Source organism: Hemicordylus capensis, chromosome 2 (genome assembly GCF_027244095.1).
Source record: "Hemicordylus capensis ecotype Gifberg chromosome 2, rHemCap1.1.pri, whole genome shotgun sequence".
Classification (NCBI taxonomy): Eukaryota; Metazoa; Chordata; class Lepidosauria; order Squamata; family Cordylidae; genus Hemicordylus; species Hemicordylus capensis.
The window spans coordinates 181,020,100-181,041,558 of NC_069658.1; the positions used below are offsets into that span (position 1 = coordinate 181,020,100).

Here is a 21,459-nt window from a genome sequence, read left to right on the forward strand (position 1 = left end):
ACTTGCTAACTGACTCTTGTAAAAGTCCCAGACAGAGGTAGGGAAAACAAAGGGAGGGTATTCTTTGCTGTCCTGGGGCTAGTTTAAAGTGGGAGAAAAGGCCTGCCCCATCCTTGGTTGTCCAGCACATTGTCTACATGAGAATGATCAACTTGCTTTGTAGGTGGAGCCAACAAAGCATTCAACCTGAAGACTGGAGTACTTGGCAATGTCTCCAATCCCAGAATTCCACAGGCCTCCATGACTGACCCCGTGCTGCCCTCTCCTGGGTTGGCAGGAGACAATTGTGCATTTGACTATCAGCCAGTAAGTACTATAGAACCCTTTAGGACTGATGTGACTGTGAGTATGAACACAGAGAGAAGGAAGAGAGTATTGGAGTTGCTTGTATTTATCCTTGGCCCTTTTTATGTCCTTTTGGAGACATTATGTCTAGGCTCCTGAATACATAGGTTTCTAGTTCCCATGGATGTTCATATTAGCTCAATCTATTTTAAAGAGTTTGGGAGGCCTAATTGTCTTCAGTGTATACAACACTGGCTAATGGGATTCTTCCCCCCACCCCACCCTCTCTCCCCCACCCCCCTATCAATAGGATTTGGAATCGCGAATGTATCCCCAGGCCAGAGAGACGGGGCCCCAGCTAGGTGGATTTCCACCCAAGAAACAGAAGGTAAAAGCGCCATTGTGTGATGTCTCCACCCAGTTAGGAGGGGCCAGACTCAAGTGTCCCTTTCTGTCATGGACATATTTATATTCCTAATTAAGTTCTGGCTGCTTAGGACCACATTATAAAATTATTGGATCCTAAAAGATTGCTCCTAACTTCAGTTACCGAAAAGCAGCTGGCTTACGACGAAGTGCTTCATCCAATGCATAATTAACTGTGGTGTGTGTTGCCATAGGCTGCTGCAGGGTACACGGACCTAAATGGTTTTCAAAGTGCATGGCAGGCAGATCCATTAATAGCTACCTCAGGCATGGCGTGCTTCTATACACCAAATGCTGGGGGTTAGGCGGGGATGTTGATGAGCATCATCTCCTGCTTTTGCACTCACTCATCACTGATGAAAGACAGAATGGTGAGCTACAGTGGCTGTGGGAAGCTGAGCATTGCACTGATCCAGTAGTCCTGTACTGCTGACAAGCTCCTGCTGCTAGTCTCCTCTGGCTCTGACCGCTTTTGCTGTTCCTCGCTGCCTTAAAACATGGACGTGGTGCAAGAGACTTCTCCTACAAACATCCTGTTTCTTTCAGCTGTCATCGCCTGGGTTTGAGCGGAACAATCTGGGCCCCCCTTTGCCTCCTTTCTATTCAGGATCCCCAACCTCCTATTTCACCAGTGGCCTTCAAGCTGGACTCAGGCAAAGCCACCTGAACAAAGTAAGATTGTCTGCTGTTTGGTCGCAGAGCTTATTGTTCCTTGTCTGTGTCAGGGGTATCTTTGGGACTTGGGATAGTGTAAAGCCATCATTGCTTATATATCTCCCTTTTCACTGCTTCAGCATACCATCTACCATCACCTAGAGCAGTGTTCTTCATTGTAAAGCCTGGGGGTCAGTGGCAGCCCCTCTCGGTTCTGAGTGCAGATCCCTGACTGACTTATTTGTTCGGCCTGTGTGAAGCTTTGGCCAAAGCTGGATACTCTGCACAATCTTCCTGGCACAGTGCAGACACAACCGTTCTCACTGTGCTGCCAAGCTTCTTTAAGGGAAATGGAGCATTCTTGTTCAGGGCTGTCCCTAGCGCGTGCGGGGCTGAGGAAAATCAGCATGAGTGAGGCCTATTTAACATCTCATATGATTACAGAATCATACTGACTGATGATGTACTGTATAAATTACGGATGTGTATGAAACACTTTGGCAACATCCCAAGGGGCAGGGAGGGGTGCCTTTAAAAGGAGGCAGGCAGGTCTTAGCTGTCCCTCCCTCAAGCTTTGGCCGCCCCATTGCAGTGCTTTTCTAAGCAAAGCTGCTCCATGAAAATGGCAGCCCATGCCACAGGCTCCTTTAAAGCGCCGCGACAATGAAATTCTGTTCCCAGCATGACTTGTATGGTGTTGGCACACAAATGGCATTGACGTGCATGCTGACGCCATTTGCAGTGCCAGCAAGGGCTGCTGGGAGCAGCATCCCATCGCAGCAGTGCTTTAAAGGAGCCAGTGGCACGGGCTGCTGCTTTCAAGGAGCAGCTTTGGGTAGAAGAGTGCCACTTTTTCTAGGTGTGTTACTCTATGGATAAAGAGAACTCTGCAGTAGGGGAAAAATTATTTAAAATCAAGGGATTGACTGATTTGCTTCAAATTAAATATACAGAGTCCTTCCCTGCCTTACATCGGTGCCTAATATTAAAGCTCTATAGCAAGCCATTTCTTAAATATATAAGGGTGAGGCTGCCTTTATACATAGTCCAGAAACTGCAGTTGGTGCAGAATGCTGCTGCCAGGTTAGTCTCTGGGATGTTCCAAAGAGAACATATTACTCCGGTTTTAAAAGAACTACACTAGCTTTCAATATGTTTCTGGGCAAAATACAGCGTTCTGGTTATTACCCATAAAGCCCTTAATTGCTCGGTCCCAGGTTATTTAAGAGAACGCCACCTTCGTTATGAACCCTGCTGCCTATTAAGATCTTCAGGGGAGGTTCATCTGAGGGTGCCACCGGCTTGTCTGGTGATGACTCAAAGGCGAGCCTTCTCTAGTTGCCCCAGAGTTGTGGAACACACTTCCTACTGAGATTAAAGCTGCTCCATCCCTGCTGGCTTTTAGGAAACAACTAAAGACAAATCTCTTCAGCCAAGGTTTTTTGCTGTTTTTATGGATAAATATTTTAATTTGAACTTTTTGTATGTTTTAGCTTTAAAATTTCTTGTTTTGTTGTAAACTGCTTAGAGACTTCAGTAATCACAAAAGGGAAATCCTATACCTTCCGTTGCTGGCTCTGAGAAGGAAGTCACAGGCTCTGCACATGGCTGCAGGGCAAAGGGTGTGTATAGCCAGTGCTGACCACTCTGCCTCCTTTCTTCTCAGCTGCTGCCTGTAGGCAGCCTGCCAGCCTGTGCTGGAGAGCTTCAGGGAGGCTGGCAGAGAGGCCTCTAGAAGCCCTGCCCACCTGTCGAATAACTGATAGTTGGATAGGGGAGAGCTGTAGCGGTAGCCTGTCCCATTGAAACTGCAGGGAACCTTTCAGTGGCAGGTAAGCCTCCCAGTCCTGGCCAGCCCCATGCTGCTGGCATGCGGGGCACAGTGGAGACATCTCAGAGCCGGGAGGCAAGTGCAATGCCTGTTCCTTGCAACTGGGTAACCACGATTTTAAGTGTGCCATCCCAACGTCGTCCAGGGTGCTTTTTGTAGTAATCTTGTAACCTACTGAGTATTTTTACCTGTAACTAAAAGCTGAGAGGGCCTCAGATGGAAGCAGTCTGTGGCATTTGAATAAAACTGGTTTTTGTGTTTTTGTTTTTGTTTGCATTTTACAAGCCTCTCCGAGTGGGTTTTTAATGCAGGAAAGCGGGCAGGGAGGGATTTCTCCCTTCTGGTGCAAACACGCCTCAATCAGTCAACAGCTATCAGTTTTCTCCCCTTGTGTAGGCTTGCACGTGGAAGGTTTTTTGTACTTTTCAAATAGCAAAAGAGAGTTTTCCCTGGGTTTCCCACCCCAAGCTCAGGGAGGGTCAAGCTCTGCAATAGAGAGGGGTGGTGGTAGCAGCCTTTTTTGAAGCTACCTAAAGTAAAGAAGAGTTTTAGGAGTAGCCTTTGCCAGAAAGCTCAGCAGGGATGATTCAGCATTTTTCCTTCCCCTCACATGAGCTTCCTCTGAGACAGAGGCTATAATCTACTACAGGAACATAAAGTGCAGTTGCGCCAAAAAAAATAAATTAGCCATGTGATGGAACTGCTGAGAGATGTCTTTATTCATAGGGATAATAAGGAATGATTTCCCAAGGTTGAGCACAGTGACTGAGATCCAAAGAACACCATAACTAGATCATGGGCTTGTCCAACAGAAACCACCCACCACCACCTGATTCTTGCTGACATGCTTTTGAAGCTGAGGCTTTCAAAAGCAGTTTGAGATGCGGCATGGGGCAGGGGCGTAGCAAGGTTGGAGTGGGCCCAGAGACTAGATTTTAAAATGGGCCAATGCAAGTCATTTAATGGTACTAGAGAAAGACGTGCTGTTCTGGTAGCTCCAGGTCTTAACACTCACATCAGTTTCGAAGGATGAATACAACTGAAGGAAGCCCAGGTGAGTGCGTGGCTGGGGGACTCAGTTATGTGACTTGTCTCTGGGGGCCCCCCTAAGGCAGTGGGCCCCCAGACAACTGTCTCCCCTTGCCCTATTATAGTTATGCCCCTTGCATGGTGGGGGTCTATTAAGAACACCTAGATGTTTCCAGGACCTCTTGGATTCCACCACTTAAGATCAGTACATGTTGTGGCCTCTAGCAGTATTGCTCTGAATCTGCAACTGCAGACCTTTCTTTGGATTTCTTGATGAACCAATTGATTTACACTATCAAAGCCAAACATAAAACTCTCTTCTTATTTGCATAAAATACACAACTGGTTGTCTCTCTTTGTGGGGGACAACGTTTGGAAATTTCTCTATTTGGTGTATTTGTGTTCCGCCCCAAGCTTGCTTGTCTGGGCAATTTACTGTACAACAAATGCACTGTAATAAAAACAGCAGTTAAAACATTAACACAGTGTAAAACAGTTCACATTTAAAATCTAGCTTAAAATCTTGGGTGAACAGATGTGTGTTGAGCATCTTTTTTAAAGCCTTTCAGAGATGGGGAGGCTCTTCACTTGGGATGATAACAGAGAAGGCCCATTCCTGAACCAGACAAGCCAAGGGAGAATTCAGGTGTACCTCCCTGGATGATCTCAATAGGCAGCAGGGCTCATGATGAAGGTGTTCCCTTAAATACCTTGGACCTAGCCTGTATGGGGTCTGCCAGAGAAGCTTTGTAGTTGACTGAAATATGGCTCTGCTTTTTCCTTTTTTCCAGGCTGTTGGCATGCCACCAATGGGTACAGGAGACAGTATCCTGGGACTAGGACCAACTAGTCACTCACATGGTACCCACTCAAAGGTGAGTTGGTACAATCAAGAAGGAACTCTAGAAATGTTGGCACTTTGTTTAGTAAGAATATCTTTAATAAAAGTGTCTTTCTCTTGTTAAAACACCTGTTTTTTCAAGCTTTTAGTTTAATTTTTTTTTAGTATTGTGTTTAATTTTTTGAATATTAGGTAAACTGCCTGGCAATGTTCTATATCATGCGATTTATAAATGTAAAAAATAATACAAGCTGAACCCACACAGTGCACTCAGCCTTCCCCACCCCAGAGATTTGTCGGGGCGGCAGAAGGACCTCTCACTCAGACACCCACCCACCCCCCGGAGATTTTGCTTGGCTGTTCCTCCCCACCATTGGCTCTCCCCCCACTTGGCAGTTGCTGTCACCCTCTGCTCACCCATTCCTCCCCCACACTCGCCACTCAGCAGTTGCTCTCCCCCTCTGCTCAGCCCTCTTTTCAGGACGGAGCAACGATGGGGTGCTGGCAGTGGAGATGGTGGCGAAAGCGCCTTCCATGGGCCCACCAGGCTGCATGTGAAAGCCCTGCTCATTGGTTGCAGCTGCAGAGGGGGCCGGGCTTGCCAGATAGACCTTAGTATGTTATTTATTTAAATATATATGTATATTCCATGTCTTGAATATCGGTTCCCTGGCTTCTTTTCTCTTCTCTCCCCCCGCCCCGGTTGGTTTTACAGACTCCAGTTGGTGGCCAGAAGCGGGCCTTTTCCCACCTGCTCCCATCACCAGAACCTAGCCCAGAAGGCAGTTATGTTGGTCAGCACTCTCAGGGCTTGGGAGGGCACTACGCAGACTCATACCTGAAGCGAAAGAGGATATTTTAATCAATTTGCTACTGAAGTGCTTCTACTTCTTCTCGCACCCACCCATCCCATTTCAAATGTGTACATTTTGTAAAAATGTTTCGTGTTTTTGCTTTAGATTTTTTTAAAGTCTGTGTGTAAAGGACTTGGCTTGTGAGTTTGGGGTCAGATACAAGCACATGCTTGATCTTCAAGTGAGCACCATTAACTCTGGATGGACCATTAGTGCTTTTCTGGAGTAAGTGGCCCTTTTTCTAGATGAAGGCTATTTGGGCAATCATGGGAAATGTCTTCAAGCTGCAGGCAACCCCTGCAGCCCATCAGTCGGCTGGACCAAAATGATTCTGAATGCATCCTTCCTCCTTGGCTCCTCCTGATTCTGATTGCAGTACTCAGGACTCATGTATCCTCCCTGCATAATCTTGTTGAGTAATAAGGGCCTGGCCTTCTAAAGAGCTACAAGTTCCCTGCCTTAAACAGTTTCTAGCAAAGGAATGTACGTGGATGCTCTAGGTGCCTCTGGATGCTACAGTGTGATGGAGAGAACTATTAAGAGGAAGGGTTTCACATTGGGGCAACAGGGTCCTCCTGGTCAGCTGCAGTTCTCTACACTACCCTGCTCCTGGGATCCTCAGGCTGAATTTAATGTGTCTGCCTCCTCACAGTTTTTATCTTGTTTTTTAATCTTAAACTTTGTTTTACTTTGGTCATGATAAATGTGTAAACTACCTTTTTAAAAGTTTCATGCTTTTAGTTTCGTTTTTAAATAGTTTAGGAGTATGTGAACTTCAATAATTTTTGTTTTTAAAAAAGCACCTGCCCTCTGATGTGTGTGGTGTGTAATTTTATTTTTTGGTGATGGGGGTGAGGGGACTAGACTAACTTCTTCTTCGGGTGCAAATGATATTTTCCCCCTGAGTGAGTGTTGTTGTTTTTTAATTTGACAACTGTCTTAAATGCTGAGCCTGCAGCCTAAATTGCCTTCAGGCCAAATTTCTGTGGCTGCGACAATCTTTGGGCACTACTTTCTAGGGTGACTCAAAATTTTGTGTAAAAGTTTTGCAACTTGGTGGCAACAGGGGTCAGCATCTAGCTTTTTGCAAGCATGCAGCTTTGAAGCTGTACCAGCACTTGATCGAACATGTTAAAGCTGGTTCCACTGGACTGGCAGTTTTGACCCCCAATCCTAACTTAATGGATTGTGAATGTTTCTCCTTATGCTGAGTTGAGGGTGGATAGGAGGAAAGTGCAACCTCCTCTCACCAGGGAAGTTCCCAGACCTAACCTCCTCCAGAGGTGAATGGGTAAACATCTAAGCTGGTTTAAGCAGCCAGGGTTCAGATTGGGAGGTGTTTTTCCCATCATACATTCTCAGCAGCAAAGACCAGTGTGGGGTTTCTTTTGAGATGGAGTGTGGGTCTGTGGCCGCCTTCCTGGAGGATTTATAGTTCTACCTAGATAGGATACATTCTTTTCTGTTTTATAAACATGCTATGATGGTTTCTACTGTAGATACTGGCTGGTTTGCTGTATTTGTTGTGGGGTTTGAAATCCCTTGACAGCTGGATACCAACTTTCCAAAGTAAAGCTATATTTATATCAAGCCTTACCCTGCTTCTTTTCATTCTTCTGCAAAACTAGCAAGAGCTGCCACTTATATCGGTGAGGGAGGAAGACAAGCCTACTGGCTGCCTTTGTTTATCTCTCTCTTAGCAGCTTTAATGTGCATACAAACTGAGAGAGGGGACAGGGGAGCTAGCTGGAGAAAGGGGGCCAGTACTCCTGCTTCCCTGTGTTTGTCTAGGATTGCCTTGTCGGGCTGGGTGGAGCTCATACTTAGCAACAAGACCTTGACTTACGCATAGCCACTTCTGAGATAATAAGTTTAACGTTCTATTTATTTAGAAATGTATGGGCTGCTCTTCAGCCAAAATTCATGGAGTGGCTAGTGAGGCAGAAATAGCTGCAATAATGAAATTATAGCATTAAACTGATATCACTTCTACAAAAAGTGATTTATACCATAGAAGAGAATGTGGTTCCCTGTCTCAAGGGCTTGCAGTCGAAACAGAAACAAGGGATGCCATCATATAGCATCCCTCACAATTGGCTAACTGGCTGGGTTGCTTTCCCTCTGCTAAACATAAGAGCTACCATTTCAAAAGGTGCTGCTTTGCCCATGTGGTGGGGGATACTACTGAATTTTCAACATTTGCACAGATATAACATCTCCTTACCTGTTGTGGAAAAGGAAAACAAAGATGCCAAGTGGATTTACCTGTTATCTGCCTCTTAGTATGTTCACCCACAGGTTAATTCTTCCTCTCCTACTAGGCCTATGTGAAAGCCAATTAAAAGGGGATGGGAGAAGAGAAGCCCTCAGAATAGAAGAGCCTGTGGTAGGGGTTGATCAGTATATATCTGCACCCCTTCTCTTGGCAATTCATGAAATGATAAAGGAAACTGAATTCTGCTGCTACTCTCAGTTGAGAAATGCCCCACATCCAACCTGTTTAGGAGGCCTATTCTCACTTTGAGAACTATACAATTTCTTGCTCTGAGTTAACCCACAGCTGTGTTAGTATCATTTGTGCTCATGCATATAGGAAGATGAAGAGGATAGAGTAGGCATGGCCATTTTGGCTGTCAGGCTTGAACAGCCAAATGAAAAGCTTTCTCCCATGACAGAGGATGGAAGTCTCTCAGCTCCCTTGCCTATGTGTGTGGTGGTTATATGCCTCCTTTTTCTAATGAGAAATTAGATGTATTTTTTCTCATAATCCTGGAACTTTGGATGGTCCAAGCTGATTGGCAGTAGATTCAGGAATACAAAAAGTACTTCACACAGTACATACTTGATGTGCGTCACCATATCTTGTGGGACTTCACTCCCACAAGATATAGCAATGGACACTAGCTTAGGTGGGTTTTAAAGGTGACATTAATTGAGAAGTCTATCTTGACTATTGCTCGTTACAATGGCATAAGTGTCGGTGTTCAAAGCAATATGAAATTGAATAAGTTGCCAGAGAGCAACCATGGGAAAAGTGATTGCTTTTGTGACCTGCTTGTGGACTTCTGGAAGCATTTGGATGGCTACTACAGGAAACATGATGCTGGAACAGATGGGTCTTTGGCTTGATCCAGCAGGAGCTGCTCTTCTTATGAAAGCTAAAGTTATCGAACTGAATGTTGCAATAAGCTGAATATCTCAATCTGTGGGGGGTCGTGTGCACTGTACTTGTGTGGAATTCCAGAATACACAGAGCTTTGATTCCAACATGTTTGAGCTAGTGAGCCATTTATTTCTTGGCAGATTAAAATCATTTACTATCCTACTCCTCTTGTGTCCTAAAAGAGGAAGGTGAATCATAGGCAAGCTACTCCTATTGCTCAGTGTTCCTTCCCATATGAAAGAGGGTATGCCATATATGCTCTGATCTACTAGGCTTGGCTGCCAGGCTTGCCTTTTTTATATGGCTATGAAACAAGCTTTTATGCATAATATTTGTCCCATCAAGCTAGTGCAGAGGCTAGAGCAGGTGCAATCAATCAATCTAGTCACAGACCAGCATAAGCATGAGGGGTGATTACATAATACAACTTTGAAATTAAAGTAGCAGTAGTAAGAGGAGTGATTACAAATTACATTTTAAAACAAAAGTAACAGTAGATATTATTAAAAGCCTAATACATACTACAAGCATAAATCAGTAATAAAAGTAATGTTTCTATGACTGAGCAAAAATGACAATGGGTAAAGGCATAACAGAGGGTTTAAAAGGTACATGAGTAAACCTAGGGACAGTCAGAGAAAGAACACCTCTTGGCTGTTCCACAAGAGTGGCATCTACCTCCCTTTAAAACAAAACACACACACACCATGTATGATCTGGTTTTATGAAGCACTGGCAATGCCTCCTCCCATGAAGACAGCAGCCTGCTTCTTTGTCCTGGCTTTAACTCCTGTGTCTGCTTTTTATACACTTTATCCTTTTACCCAACCCAGGCAATATTATTTGCTTTCCCTGCCCTATGACCTCAGCTTATCTCCTCACACAGATGCACACATCTTACCAAGGTATGTTTGAAGTAGTGAGGACTACCTGGTTAGGAGCATAAACCAGAAAAGGAGTACATATCTGTATATGTGCATGCTTATTTTTCTTGTACATAAAACTCTGAAGGCTCTCAGAGCTTTTTCAATCCTAGAAAATCCTACTCGCTAGGATTTTTCAATCCTAGAGAGTAAATCCTACAGAATTCAGCGGAACTGTCTATAAATATGCAAGGACATCTTTGCTAATTCAGTTCAAGGATGCATCTAGCAAGATATGGGGGAAACATACCAGCAACACATGAAGGTATGACCCATTAATTCTTTGTTTCCAGTAAAAGTGCTTTGGTATTTATTAAGTGCCATGAAGTTGGTGTGGACTCTTAGCAACCCATATGGGTTGTGGTTCTCTTATTTGAGGAAATGACTTACCTAGGGAGCAGAGGTTGCTGGTTTGAATCCCCCTGATATGTTTCCCAGAATATGGGAAACGCCTATATCGGGCAGCAGCGATTTAGGAAGATGCTCAAAGGCATCATCTCATACTGCACAGGGGATGGCAATGGTAAACCCCTCTTGTATTCTACCAAAGACAACCACAGGGTTCTGTGGTCGCTAGGAGCTGACACCGACTCGAAGGCACAACTTTCCTTTACACATATCCATTGGGTTTTATTTTGATGTGTGTGCCATTTTAATACTTCAGTAGAGCTTTGAAGAGGCAGGAAAGTCTCAGCTCTTTTATTCTGAGACATCCTGGCTGCATTCACTGTTAGAGAGATCTATTAAAGATCTATATGGATCTTTTAAAAGCCGCTTTTCCTCAAAAGAGAAGAGCGTTCTGGATCCCAGAAACTGACAGCCTTTACGCGCTCTTCCACAATTCTTCCCCAAACGTTTTGTGATAAAGTTTCAAAAGCTGCTGCAGCAGGACTGAATGTTTGCCTTGTAAATACTTGTGCCCTTTTAAAGGGTATTCATGTTCACTTATACAACCTAAGAGCAATCTTTTCTGCTTTGCAATCGGGTCCAAGTGTCCCACAAAAGCCAATAGTGCATGAACCCCGGTTTGCAATAGGGAGATAAAACTGACCAGCCTTAAAGGTTTGTGTAAGAATTACAAAGGTGATGCCCGTGAAGTCCTTTTAACACTAAAGTTCTATAAAAATGCAAACACCACCACACATAAGAGGAACAGAAAGCGTGTGTGTTTGTATTCAAGGCAGGACAGAGAAAGAAAGCACCTGCCTTCTCGTCTCCTCCTTCTCCCCCACCGCACACACGTGCCCCCCTTTTTCTTTCCCTCGGTCCTCCTCATCCCTTTCTCCGCCTCCTCCGTTCGACCTCTGACCCCGCCTGGCCGGCAGTCACGTGCAGCCTGTCATGGCGGCCTCCTGCGCTGCGGGTGGCGGTGTGAGTGTGACCCAGCGTGGGGGGCGTCGACGTCTGCGGCTGCTCTTCGGGGTCGCTGGCCAGGTCCTGCTCCGGGGATTCCGCTCTGCCGGTGAGAAGGCCGTTGCCTTTGCGGGTCTTCCTTGCTCAAAAGCCTGCATTCCCCCGACAGGATTCCTGTTCTCCTTGAGCTGAGAGAGAGGGAGCCAGCAGAGACCCTGTTCTCTTTCGGTGGGGGCGGGGGCGGGGGGCGGGCTGGCTCTGATCCAAAAAGTGTGGGGCAGAACTGTGATTCCTTCACGGTTTCCCTCGCTTTAAAAACAAAAAACTAACAACTCCTCAGTCCAAACGAGGATTTTGCCTCTTCGCTCTCATTACGTGTCGCAGTTAAATGATTATGAGTTGCCAGGATATTGCCGCGTCGTGTTAGTATAGAGACGGGGGTGGGGGCAGACGGAAGTACTTAAAAAATTATAAAAAATTACAGTATTTATAACTATTGCAATAATTGTTGTTCTGCTGTTCTTCCAAGGAGCAGTGTGTACATGCAAAATCTCCCCCGCCCCACAATTTCATCCTTAACGGTGACTGACTCTGTGAGGTAGATTAGGCTGAAAGATTAGCTCAAGATCACTCAGTAAAGCTGTGTGGTTGAATAGGAATTTGAACCAGGGTCCCTTCACCTAAGCCGCATGTTTTTCCCCCTGCTGCACCACACTTAAGGATGTAAACACACTTAAACAGGAAGGCTTGTGGCTGCTTAGACTAACGCATAATAAATTGTTGCATAAGCTTTTGTGGGCTGGAGCTTACTTTGTCAGATACATGAAGTGGCATCCATGATAAATGTGAGTACAGAAGGAAACCATTCTTTTTATGGTATGGGGTTTTGGCTTTATGTGGAGGGCATTGTTAGTCTTAAAGGTGCCACAGGACTCTTTACTTTGTTGCTATAACAAACTAGCATGATTATCCTCCTGGAAAATGTCACTATGTGACAGAGCAGATATCTCTAGATCCCACAGCTCCAAGGTGCTTTTTAGTAAAAATAAAAATGTTTTGTCAGCCCTGCCCCCCAAAGTAAAAGTAATTGCTCCTTCTATCTCTTCTTTTCCAAGTGCATAGAGTATTGTGTTGCAAGGATGAACTGGAAATTGCAGAGTTGCTAACAGTAAAATTAGAACCCAGAGTAGGTTAGTATATTCTTTTAAGGAATAGGGTTGTTTTAAAGGAACAGTCCTTTCAGACTTGGCTCCCAAATTCCACGCTTTCCATCAGCGGATTTCTCTAGAGAAGTAACTTGGGCAACACAGTAACACTCGTGTTTTGAAGTTTTTTTAATCTGGGTTTTATTAGATTAACTCCAGATGTGGAGTTAGTGAGAGTCCAGAGTTTGTAAAGAATGGCAAACTTTGCCAGTGTGTGAGAAACTGGAAATTATACTGGTTTAACCTTTCTGCCTTCTAGATGGTAGAGAAAGGACAACTTAGCTCTTCAAGATTCACTGGCAAACTTGCTGGTTTTTTTATTATTAGTAATGTTAGGATCCATTTTTTACAGAGTTTGGAGAGACTTCTTTTCATTATTCCTCCTTGTCTCACCCCCTCCCCCTTTCTGAGGTAGCAATTGTACCTTTTGTACTATGGAAGAATCCATAAGCAGGTTCGGTGAGATTCTCACTAGATAATGATCATTTGCCCTCCCCTATACCCAGTTCACTCGTTTCTTTTCATAATTATTATTTATGGAGTGCTTTAAAGTATTTGAAGCATTCAATGCGTTATTTCAGTAATTTTGTCAAAAGCCCTGTAAAGTTAGCTATTTGTATTATCCCTATATAGTGGCTTGTATTATCCCTATATAGTGGCCCTATATAGAAGGCAAGAGTTGAATCAAGGGCTTCCTGGTTCATAGCCAGTCTTCTTAAGGCACTGAACTATAGCAGCTGCATTACTTCACCCCAACCCAGATATTCAGATGTAAATCTTGTTACTTCCCCCCCCCCCCCCCACACACACATTTTTCCATATCACACTTGTTCTGAACACATGGACTTTCCAATACTGGCAACACAAAAACTACTTTTGCAAAGGTAAGGATGTTTCTCTGCCTCTCCACACAGTACATTCTTCTAATCAGCATTTGCTAAGATACCAGGCAAATTGGGTGGGGGAGCAAGCTCCATTTTGGCATGGATGACAAGACCATTAATGGGAGCCAGTCACATTCTACAGAAGAATGTTCATAATGCTGTTATGTGTTTTGTTTTTCTCCTCCAGTGGCCTTACAGGCAGAAGATGAAAGCTGTAATGCAGAAGTGTGAGTATCAGGAAATGTGATTTTCCGAGATCAAACTGATCTTGGATTTCCTTTGTGGAAGGTCCCTTTTGTGGTGGACAGTGAATTGGAAGCTGTCTCATAAATCAATTGTTCAGTAATGTAGTTAGCATAGTTAGATTAGATGGTCACAAGAGCTTCCATCAGGCATTCCTGTAAGTCTATTCATGTGGCAGCTTCCTGTGCTCTCCTTTGGGGATGTGTGTGTGTTAACCAGAAGTGCAGGACGCAGGAAAAAATAGCATCTTGAAAGGAAAAGGGAGTTCAGTATTTTGCTTTGCACACAGAAACTTACGGTGCCGGTTGTTTAGCCCTTGCTGGCCACACAATTACCACTTGCTTAAACAATTCCACCATCTCTATATTAACTGATATGTCTGGGAAATAGCCAGAGCTCAGTGACAAAGCATATACTTTGCATGCAGAAAGTCCCAGGTTGAATTCTTGGCATCTTTAGTTAAAAGTAGGGGTGTGCAATTCGGGTTTTTGGGTGATTCGGCGCGGACCCGAGCCGAATCACCCCTGTTCTGTTTTGTGCCCGAATCTGGGTCACCCGAATCACCCTTGATTTGGTTCGGATTCGGATTTAATCTGAATCCGAATCCGAATTGATTCGGGGGGTAAAAAGGGGCCCAGGGGCAAAATTTTGGGGTGGGGTGGTAGTGCCCAATGGGTAGAGTCTACCACCCCAATTTCAGGGGGATTGGGCAAAGTCCTGATTTTTTGTGAATTTTTAAAGTTTTAGTGACTTTGGGGCAGTTTGGGGGCATAGCATGGGATTTGGGCCAAAGGAGTGGGGTGGGGTGGTAGTGCCTAATGGGTGCAGGCTACCACCCCAATTTCAGGGGGATTGGGGAAAGGGCTGATTTTTGGTAAATTTCTGAAATTTTCATGTCTTTGGGGCATATTGGGGCAGAAAGTGGGGCCTGGGGCAGAATAGTGGGGTGGGGTGGTAGTGCCTAATGGGTGCAGGCTACCACCCCAATTTCAGGGGGTTTGGACAAAGGGGTGATTTTTTGAGAATTTTTGAAGTTTTGGTGACCTTGGGGCAGTTTGGGGGCAGAAAGTGGATCTGCCCCAAAATAGTGGGGTGGGGTGGTAGTGCCTAATGGGTGGAGGCTACCACCCCAATTTAAGGGGGATTGGGCAGAGGGCTGATTTTTTGAGAATTTTTGAAGTTTGGGTGTCTTTGGGGCAGATTGGGGGCAGAAAGTGGATCTGCCCCAAAGGAGTGGGGTGGGCTGGTAGATAGTGCCTAATGGCTGGAGGCTACCACCCATCCCCAATTTAAGAGTGATTGGGCAGAGGGGGGAATTTTGGTGAATTTATTTTTATGAGGTTTGTCTTCATAAGGTGAAGTGTGCTAAATTGATTACTTCCTCACATTATTCATAGTAAAGGAAAGTGTGAAAAAGTGAAAGTGGGGTCATGAGAGTTGTTTAATTGAAAAAAATCTCATTTGCTATGATAGAATGAGAATTCACACCTCAGAAGTTTTTTCTGAGGTGTGAATTCTCATTCTATCATAGCAAATGAGATTTTTTTCAATTAAACAACTCTCATGACCGCACTTTCACTTTTTCACACTTTCCTTTACTATGAATAATATGAGGAAGTAAACAATTTAGCACACTTCACCTTATGAAGACAAACCTCATAAAAATAAATTCACCAAAATTCACCCCCTGCCCAATCACTCTTAAATTGGGGGTGGGTGGTAGCCTCCAGCCATTAGGCACTATCTACCAGCCCACCCCACTCCTTTGGGGCAGATCCACTTTCTGCCCCCAATCTGCCCCAAAGACACCCAAACTTCAAAAATTCTCAAAAAATCAGCCCTCTGCCCAATCCCCCTTAAATTGGGGTGGTAGCCTCCACCCATTAGGCACTACCACCCCACCCCACTATTTTGGGGCAGATCCACTTTCTGCCCCCAAACTGCCCCAAGGTCACTAAAACTTCAAAAATTCTCAAAAAATCACCCCTTTGTCCAAACCCCCTGAAATTGGGGTGGTAGCCTGCACCCATTAGGCACTACCACCCCACCCCACTATTCTGCCCCAGGCCCCACTTTCTGCCCCAATCTGCCCCAAAGACATGAAAATTTCAGAAATTTACCAAAAATCAGCCCTTTGCCCAATCCCCCTGAAATTGGGGTGGTAGCCTGCACCCATTAGGCACTACCACCCCACCCCACTCCTTTTGCCCAGATCCCATGCTATGCCCCCGAACTGCCCCAAAGTCACTAAAACTTTAAAAAATTGCCAAAAATCAGCCATGAACCGAATCACCCGAATTTTTCGTGTCTGAAATTCGGGTGATTCGGCTCGTGCCCGAAAAATATCGGGGGACATCGGGGATGATTCGGTTCGGCCCCGAATCACCCGAAATTGTTCGTTTCGGGCACAGATCGTTCTGTGCCCAAAATTTTTTGCACATCCCTAGTTAAAAGGATATCCAGTAGCAAGCTGAGAAAGACCTTTGAGAATTTAGCAGACAGTGGAGACGATGCTGAATGAAATGGACCAATGGTCTGACTTATGCCTGAAGAACACCAACCAGTTTGAGAAAATAGAATCCTACCACTGTCAGCTTCTGTTGTCTTAGACATAAGTTAGAAACCTAAGAAGATCAGAACATTGCCTGCTTTACAGATATGATGAACATATGAAAATTTTCATATTGGCAGAAAGCAATAATTCAGACACTTTCTTTCTTATGCTTGAGATGCTTCATTCAAGGTCCTTGGAACAGCAGCTTTATTGGGGTGCATATAAATGTCTTTAAACAGTTAATTAGGGATGTGCTCGAAGTTGCTTTGATGCCGGTGGGGATAGTTCTTTAAGGGCAGGGGAGGGTGCACTCACCCCTCCCACCGCATTTCCCCCACCGGCACTCCATCATTTTAAAGCCCCTCAGGGTGGCAGCGTTCCTCCCTGCCACCCCGTTGTCCTCATCAGAAGTGGCCGGAAGTAGCGGTCGCGCGTGTGCACCCGTCTGCTGTATGCGCACGCCCGGAACGGGCACACACACGATCAGTGCTTCCGGCCATTCTGGCTGATGAGGACAATGGGGCAGCAGAGAGGAATGTTGCCGCCCTGAGGGGCTTGAAAATAACGGTGCGCCGGCGGGGAAAATGTGGTGGGAAGGGTGAATGCAACCTCCCTCACCCTTAAAGAACTACCCCTGCCAGCGCTGAAGCGGCCCCCGGAGCTGAAATGTTTCGGAGGACTTTATAATGGCCTCCGAAATGTTTTGGGCTCAAGCCTACAGTTAATTGCTTGATTGCTTAGTGGCCAGACAGTTAATCAGTTAGACAAGCTTTTTATCAGTTGAGGGCTAAACATGTATTATCTGGTCATTTTTTAAATGAAAGAAGTGTTTGAAATTCAATATCTGTGCCAGCTTCCTAATGCTGACTGGCACTCTGTGTCTTTGTGCAGAATTTATTTATTCATTCATTCATTTAGTATATTTGTACACTGCCCCAAACTCACATCTCTGTGCAGTTTACAACAAACATAAAATAAATTAAAACATTAAAACAGTTTAAAACCACAATTCTAATTTAAAATGCTTGGGTGAATAAAATGCATCTTAAGAGTCTCTTTAAAAGCTGTCAAAGATGGGGAAGCCCCTCTTATTTTAGCAGGAAGTGCATTCCAAAGCCTCAGGGTGGCAACAGAGAAGGCCCACCCCTGAGTGGCCACCCGATGAACTGGTGGCAACTGCAGATGGACCTCTCTGGATGATCTCAATGGGTGGCAGAGCTCATAATGAAGAAGATGTTCTCTTAAATTGCAACAAACACTCAAACCATACTTGTAGGTTTTTAGCTGAGGAAGGATGGTGGGTCGAGGCTGCATCTCTAATAACTCTGGCTGCTTCCTGTTCTACCTCAGAGTGAATGTGGTGTTCATAGACCGATCTGGGCAAAGGATCCCGGTGCAAGGCAGAGTTGGGGATGACGTGCTACGCTTGGCTCAGAGGCATGGCATTGACTTAGAAGGTACGTCTTGAGAAGAATCCTGCTGTTGCGCTATTAGGAATGATTTAAGACAAGGTGAAAGAGGTAATTTAAATTATTGTTTTTTATGTGTTTGTTTTAAAATTATTGTTCTATTTAAAACATATCATTATAATTGCTTGCAGTTATAACATTATTAGATCAATATTAGGCATTTGTTTTAGACATCTATAGTGTATTCTTGTTTCTAGATATAGACGTTATACTAGATATAATTATACTAGGTATAATTTCCATTCTTGAAAGTGTAATTGATAAAACCAATAACAGATTTTTTTTCAAAGAAAGAGAATCCATCCTGCTGGATGGATCAGGCCAAATGTCCATTGTACTTGTGCCCAATACCGGCCAGCCAAGTACTTCTGGAAGCCAATAAGCAAGGCACGAGGGCAATAGCCTTTCCCCATTGTTGATGCTGCCTCTGGATATGGATGTTTACTGAACTCACCTTCACAAACTCATCTAACCTCTTCTTAAAGCTATCTAAGCTAGTGGCACTATGTGTGGACATTCCATAAGTCAGTTCTCTGTTGTGAAGAAGCTCCCTCCTTTCTGTCCTGAATCTACTGCCTATTGTATTGTATTGTACTCTAAATTCTAGAGGTGTGGAAGAAGGAAAAAACATTTTTCTCTGTCCATTTTCTCAACACCACACCCAAAGTTTTATTAATGCTTTATCTGGTCCCCCTGAATTGTCTTTCCACCTAAAATATAAAACCCCATGCACTTTAACCTTTCCTTGTGGGAAGAGGCCCCAGACCCCAGTTGCTTTGGTTGCCCTCTTTTTGCATCGATTCCAGCTCTATGATATTCTTTTTGAGATAAGAACAGCCCTGCTGGATCAGGCCCCAGGCCCATCTAGTCCAGCATCCTGTTTCACACAGTGGCCCACCAGATACTGCTAGGAGCCACAGGCAGGAGTTGAGGGCATGCCCTCTCTCCTGCTGTTACTCCCCTGCAACTAGTACTCAGAGGCATCCTGCCTCTGAGGCTGGAGGTCACCTATAGCCCTCTGACTAGTAGCCGTTGATAGACTTCTCCTCCATGAAGTTATCCAAACCTCTCTAAAAGCCATCCAGGTCATTGGCTGTCACCACATCTTGTGGCAGAGATGCAGGCAACCAACACTGCTATTGTTGAGTATGATCTGCATGCATTTGGATCATTTATTTATTTACCTGGCCTCTCCCTGACAATGACCTCCAACTTTTCACTTGCTTTCACAGGTGCTTGTGAAGCTTCCCTGGCCTGCTCAACCTGTCATGTCTACGTGAGCCATGACTTTGTGGACAAACTTCCTTCCCCTGATGAACGGTAGGGACTGTTGCCACTCTTTTCTAAAAGGAGGCAGTGTTGGTAGCAGGAGAGATTTCTGGGGTGTCCTCCCTTTTTAAGTTGGAAAGGGAGCACCTGACAACTTCAAAATAGTTGCTTGCCCAGGTCAAAAGTAGGAGGTGGCACCACCCAGGCCAGAAGCATTGCTGAGGCCCATAGAGTGTTGCCATTTACTGCTGAGAGTGAGTGCTGCTGTCTCAAAGATGGTATGGTATGGGCAATGACACATCCTTCCTGGGCGCTTTGCCGGCCCAGCCTTCATATTTAAAAAATAAATAAAAATAAAAATCCAAGGAAGAAGATTGTGTGGCTTCTTTAAGGCAGCTTATCCTCTTGTTTTCCCAAAGACAGGAAGATTTTTCAAATGTTTCATCTGAGTTCTAGATATCTTTAATCATCCTGTGAATCCTTTCCTAGCTGTCAACATCTTTTGGGAATGAGGAGCAGAAACTTGTTTGTCTGCCTCTTCTGTATCTCACCCTTCCTCCAAGGAACTGAGGGCAGCGTACTTGAGCTTTGTACAACAACTCTCTGCAGTAGACTGGGCAGAGTGTGATTTGCCCAAGGCACCTAGTGACTGAGGGGAGCTGCTTCTTATTTCACCTTATAAGTACAAAAAGGTCCTTGAGCTCTAATGGCATCACACATGTGCAGCCCCATCCATTGTGAATGGCCATGGTTTCTCTGCAAGAAGCAGAGGCTATGCCTGGTTTTTCCCCAATGACTGTTTAAATGTTGTTCATGTTTGGTGCCCTCTGTGCATTTCTAATGACATTTAAACTTGGTTAGTGACATAAATGGGAATAAAGTGCGAATTGATCCAGAGAGAAGGAAACTTGACCCTATCTCGTTAAGGAGAGGGAACAAATCCACCATCCTCAGTCAAATATAAAATTGAGAACACAGAATTAAGACTCTAGAATTTTGCATATACCTTATAATTAGAGCTGCAATATTGAGTAATTAGTTGATTCAAAAGGGGTTTAAAGTGCTACCAATTAATTAGGCAGCAAAAACAAAACAAAACTAATCACCTTATGTACTGCTGTGTAAAGGTGGTCTAAACATCAAAATAAAACAAAAACTAATCTCCCTTTAGCCATAAAATTTACAGTAAATGTGCACGAAAAAGATGAATTAAGCAGCATCAAGAAATAAATATCAAAGTTACATACAGCCATATGATTATATGGACACTGAACGTATCAGTTCATAGGACCATCAAACTGATCATCCCTACATGAAGTTGGGAAGGGCTCCATACCATCACCCCCATCCCCAGCTCAAGGTAGCTGGTGTTCCTTCCAGGGTGGGGTGGGCATATTGCTTGTGATGCCTATGGACTCGCAGCAGGAGACTGAACTCAGTGCTCTCTGATTCCTTCACCCTCTTGCCTCCTTTGTTCTAGGGAGGAAGATATGTTGGACATGGCACCACTGCTGCAGGAGAACTCACGCCTGGGCTGCCAGATCATCCTTGGCAAAGAATTGGAAGGAGCAGAGTTCACCCTCCCCAAGATCACCAGGAACTTCTATGTGGACGGGCATGTCCCCAAACCCCACTGAAGGCAACAGAGCCAAAAGCTGGACCAATCTCCCGCGTGAGGCTGGCTGAAGTCTGTTGAGCAGACTTGAGAGAGAGAGCAGGACAGGGGTGTGGTTGAAGCAGGCATGGTCCTGAAATGAAGTGGGTACACTGTGTACAGGAAGATGGTGCTGAAGAAGGGATTTTGGATCTACTGGATGGGGCCACCCAGGAGCCAGTCCCAAGCTTCCTGCAGCTGCCTGTTTCACTGTGCCTTCCATAAGTCATAGCTGCATTAAGCAGTCTCATTTGTGGCGTAAGGAGGATGTTGGAAGAAGAAGCTCCCCACTCAATCCTTAGAGAAGCCAAATGGATGTTTCAAGTGCTTAAGAGAGGAGGGAGGTTCTAGCACAACAGCTGTCATCTTTTGAGGGAATATACAGACTGCACAAGGGACAATGGCAAAGGTTTGTGGGTTATTCTCCCAAACATGTTGGATGCATTATTTCTAGCTCAGTTTTTCTTTCCCCCGTTGTACAAGCAGTGCTTTTATCTACTTTGGGGCCTTCTCATCTGCCATTTGACTGTGGAAAAATGGTTGGAAATGTCTGTTTCTGTTGTAATTTGGACTATATCAGACAAGAAGCCAAGAGGCGGGAAAGGGCACACCTTGGTGGTTTTATCAGTAAACATGTTGTAAAAGCAGGCTATTGCTTCTGTTTGTCCCTTCCTACACAGTAGTTCTCTGTAGAGTGCTGGGAGAAAATCTACAGAAGAAAAAAATCTACAATTCTCTGTTGCTGGGACCGAGGACACCTCTGGGTTATCCTTCCCGTAAGCTCCAAGGCAGGACAGTTGATTGGATAGAAATAAAAAGCTA

General features: G+C 44.8%; 2 protein-coding genes across 5 annotated transcripts in view; both read left to right on the top strand.

Annotated features, from left to right (window-relative positions):
* RAVER1 (ribonucleoprotein, PTB binding 1) overlaps positions 1 to 7,516 on the top strand; it is a 42,811-nt gene extending 35,295 nt beyond the window's left edge. For 3 of the 4 annotated variants that reach the window (XM_053300005.1, XM_053300002.1, XM_053300004.1), the window contains 5 exons: positions 164 to 306; positions 596 to 673; positions 1,258 to 1,383; positions 5,017 to 5,100; positions 5,782 to 7,516. In XM_053300005.1, the coding sequence (XP_053155980.1) occupies positions 164 to 306; positions 596 to 673; positions 1,258 to 1,383; positions 5,017 to 5,100; positions 5,782 to 5,928 (578 nt within the window). In that variant the 3' untranslated portion in view covers positions 5,929 to 7,516. The remainder of the gene's footprint in view (positions 1 to 163; positions 307 to 595; positions 674 to 1,257; positions 1,384 to 5,016; positions 5,101 to 5,781) is intronic. The other variant, XM_053300003.1, reaches the window with a different exon arrangement.
* A 3,784-nt stretch (positions 7,517 to 11,300) lies between these two features.
* Positions 11,301 to 21,284, top strand: FDX2 (ferredoxin 2). The gene is made up of 5 exons (XM_053303947.1): positions 11,301 to 11,468; positions 13,636 to 13,675; positions 17,596 to 17,702; positions 18,947 to 19,034; positions 20,464 to 21,284. The coding sequence occupies exons 1-5, from the start codon at positions 11,348 to 11,350 to the stop codon at positions 20,618 to 20,620; spliced, it is 513 nt and encodes a 170-aa protein (XP_053159922.1). The 5' UTR covers positions 11,301 to 11,347; the 3' UTR covers positions 20,621 to 21,284.
* Positions 21,285 to 21,459: the final 175 nt, after the last annotated feature.

What these genes read in the sequence shown, in the direction of transcription:
- FDX2 (XM_053303947.1), top strand. Translation starts at nt 11,348, where the DNA reads ATGGCGGCCTCCTGCGCTGCGGGTGGCGGTGTGAGTGTGACCCAGCGT. An exon ending in CCGGGGATTCCGCTCTGCCG is followed by an intron (nt 11,469 to 13,635) that starts GTGAGAAGGCCG and finishes TTTCTCCTCCAG; the next exon opens with TGGCCTTACAGGCAGAAGAT. An exon ending in GCATGGCATTGACTTAGAAG is followed by an intron (nt 17,703 to 18,946) that starts GTACGTCTTGAG and finishes TTGCTTTCACAG; the next exon opens with GTGCTTGTGAAGCTTCCCTG.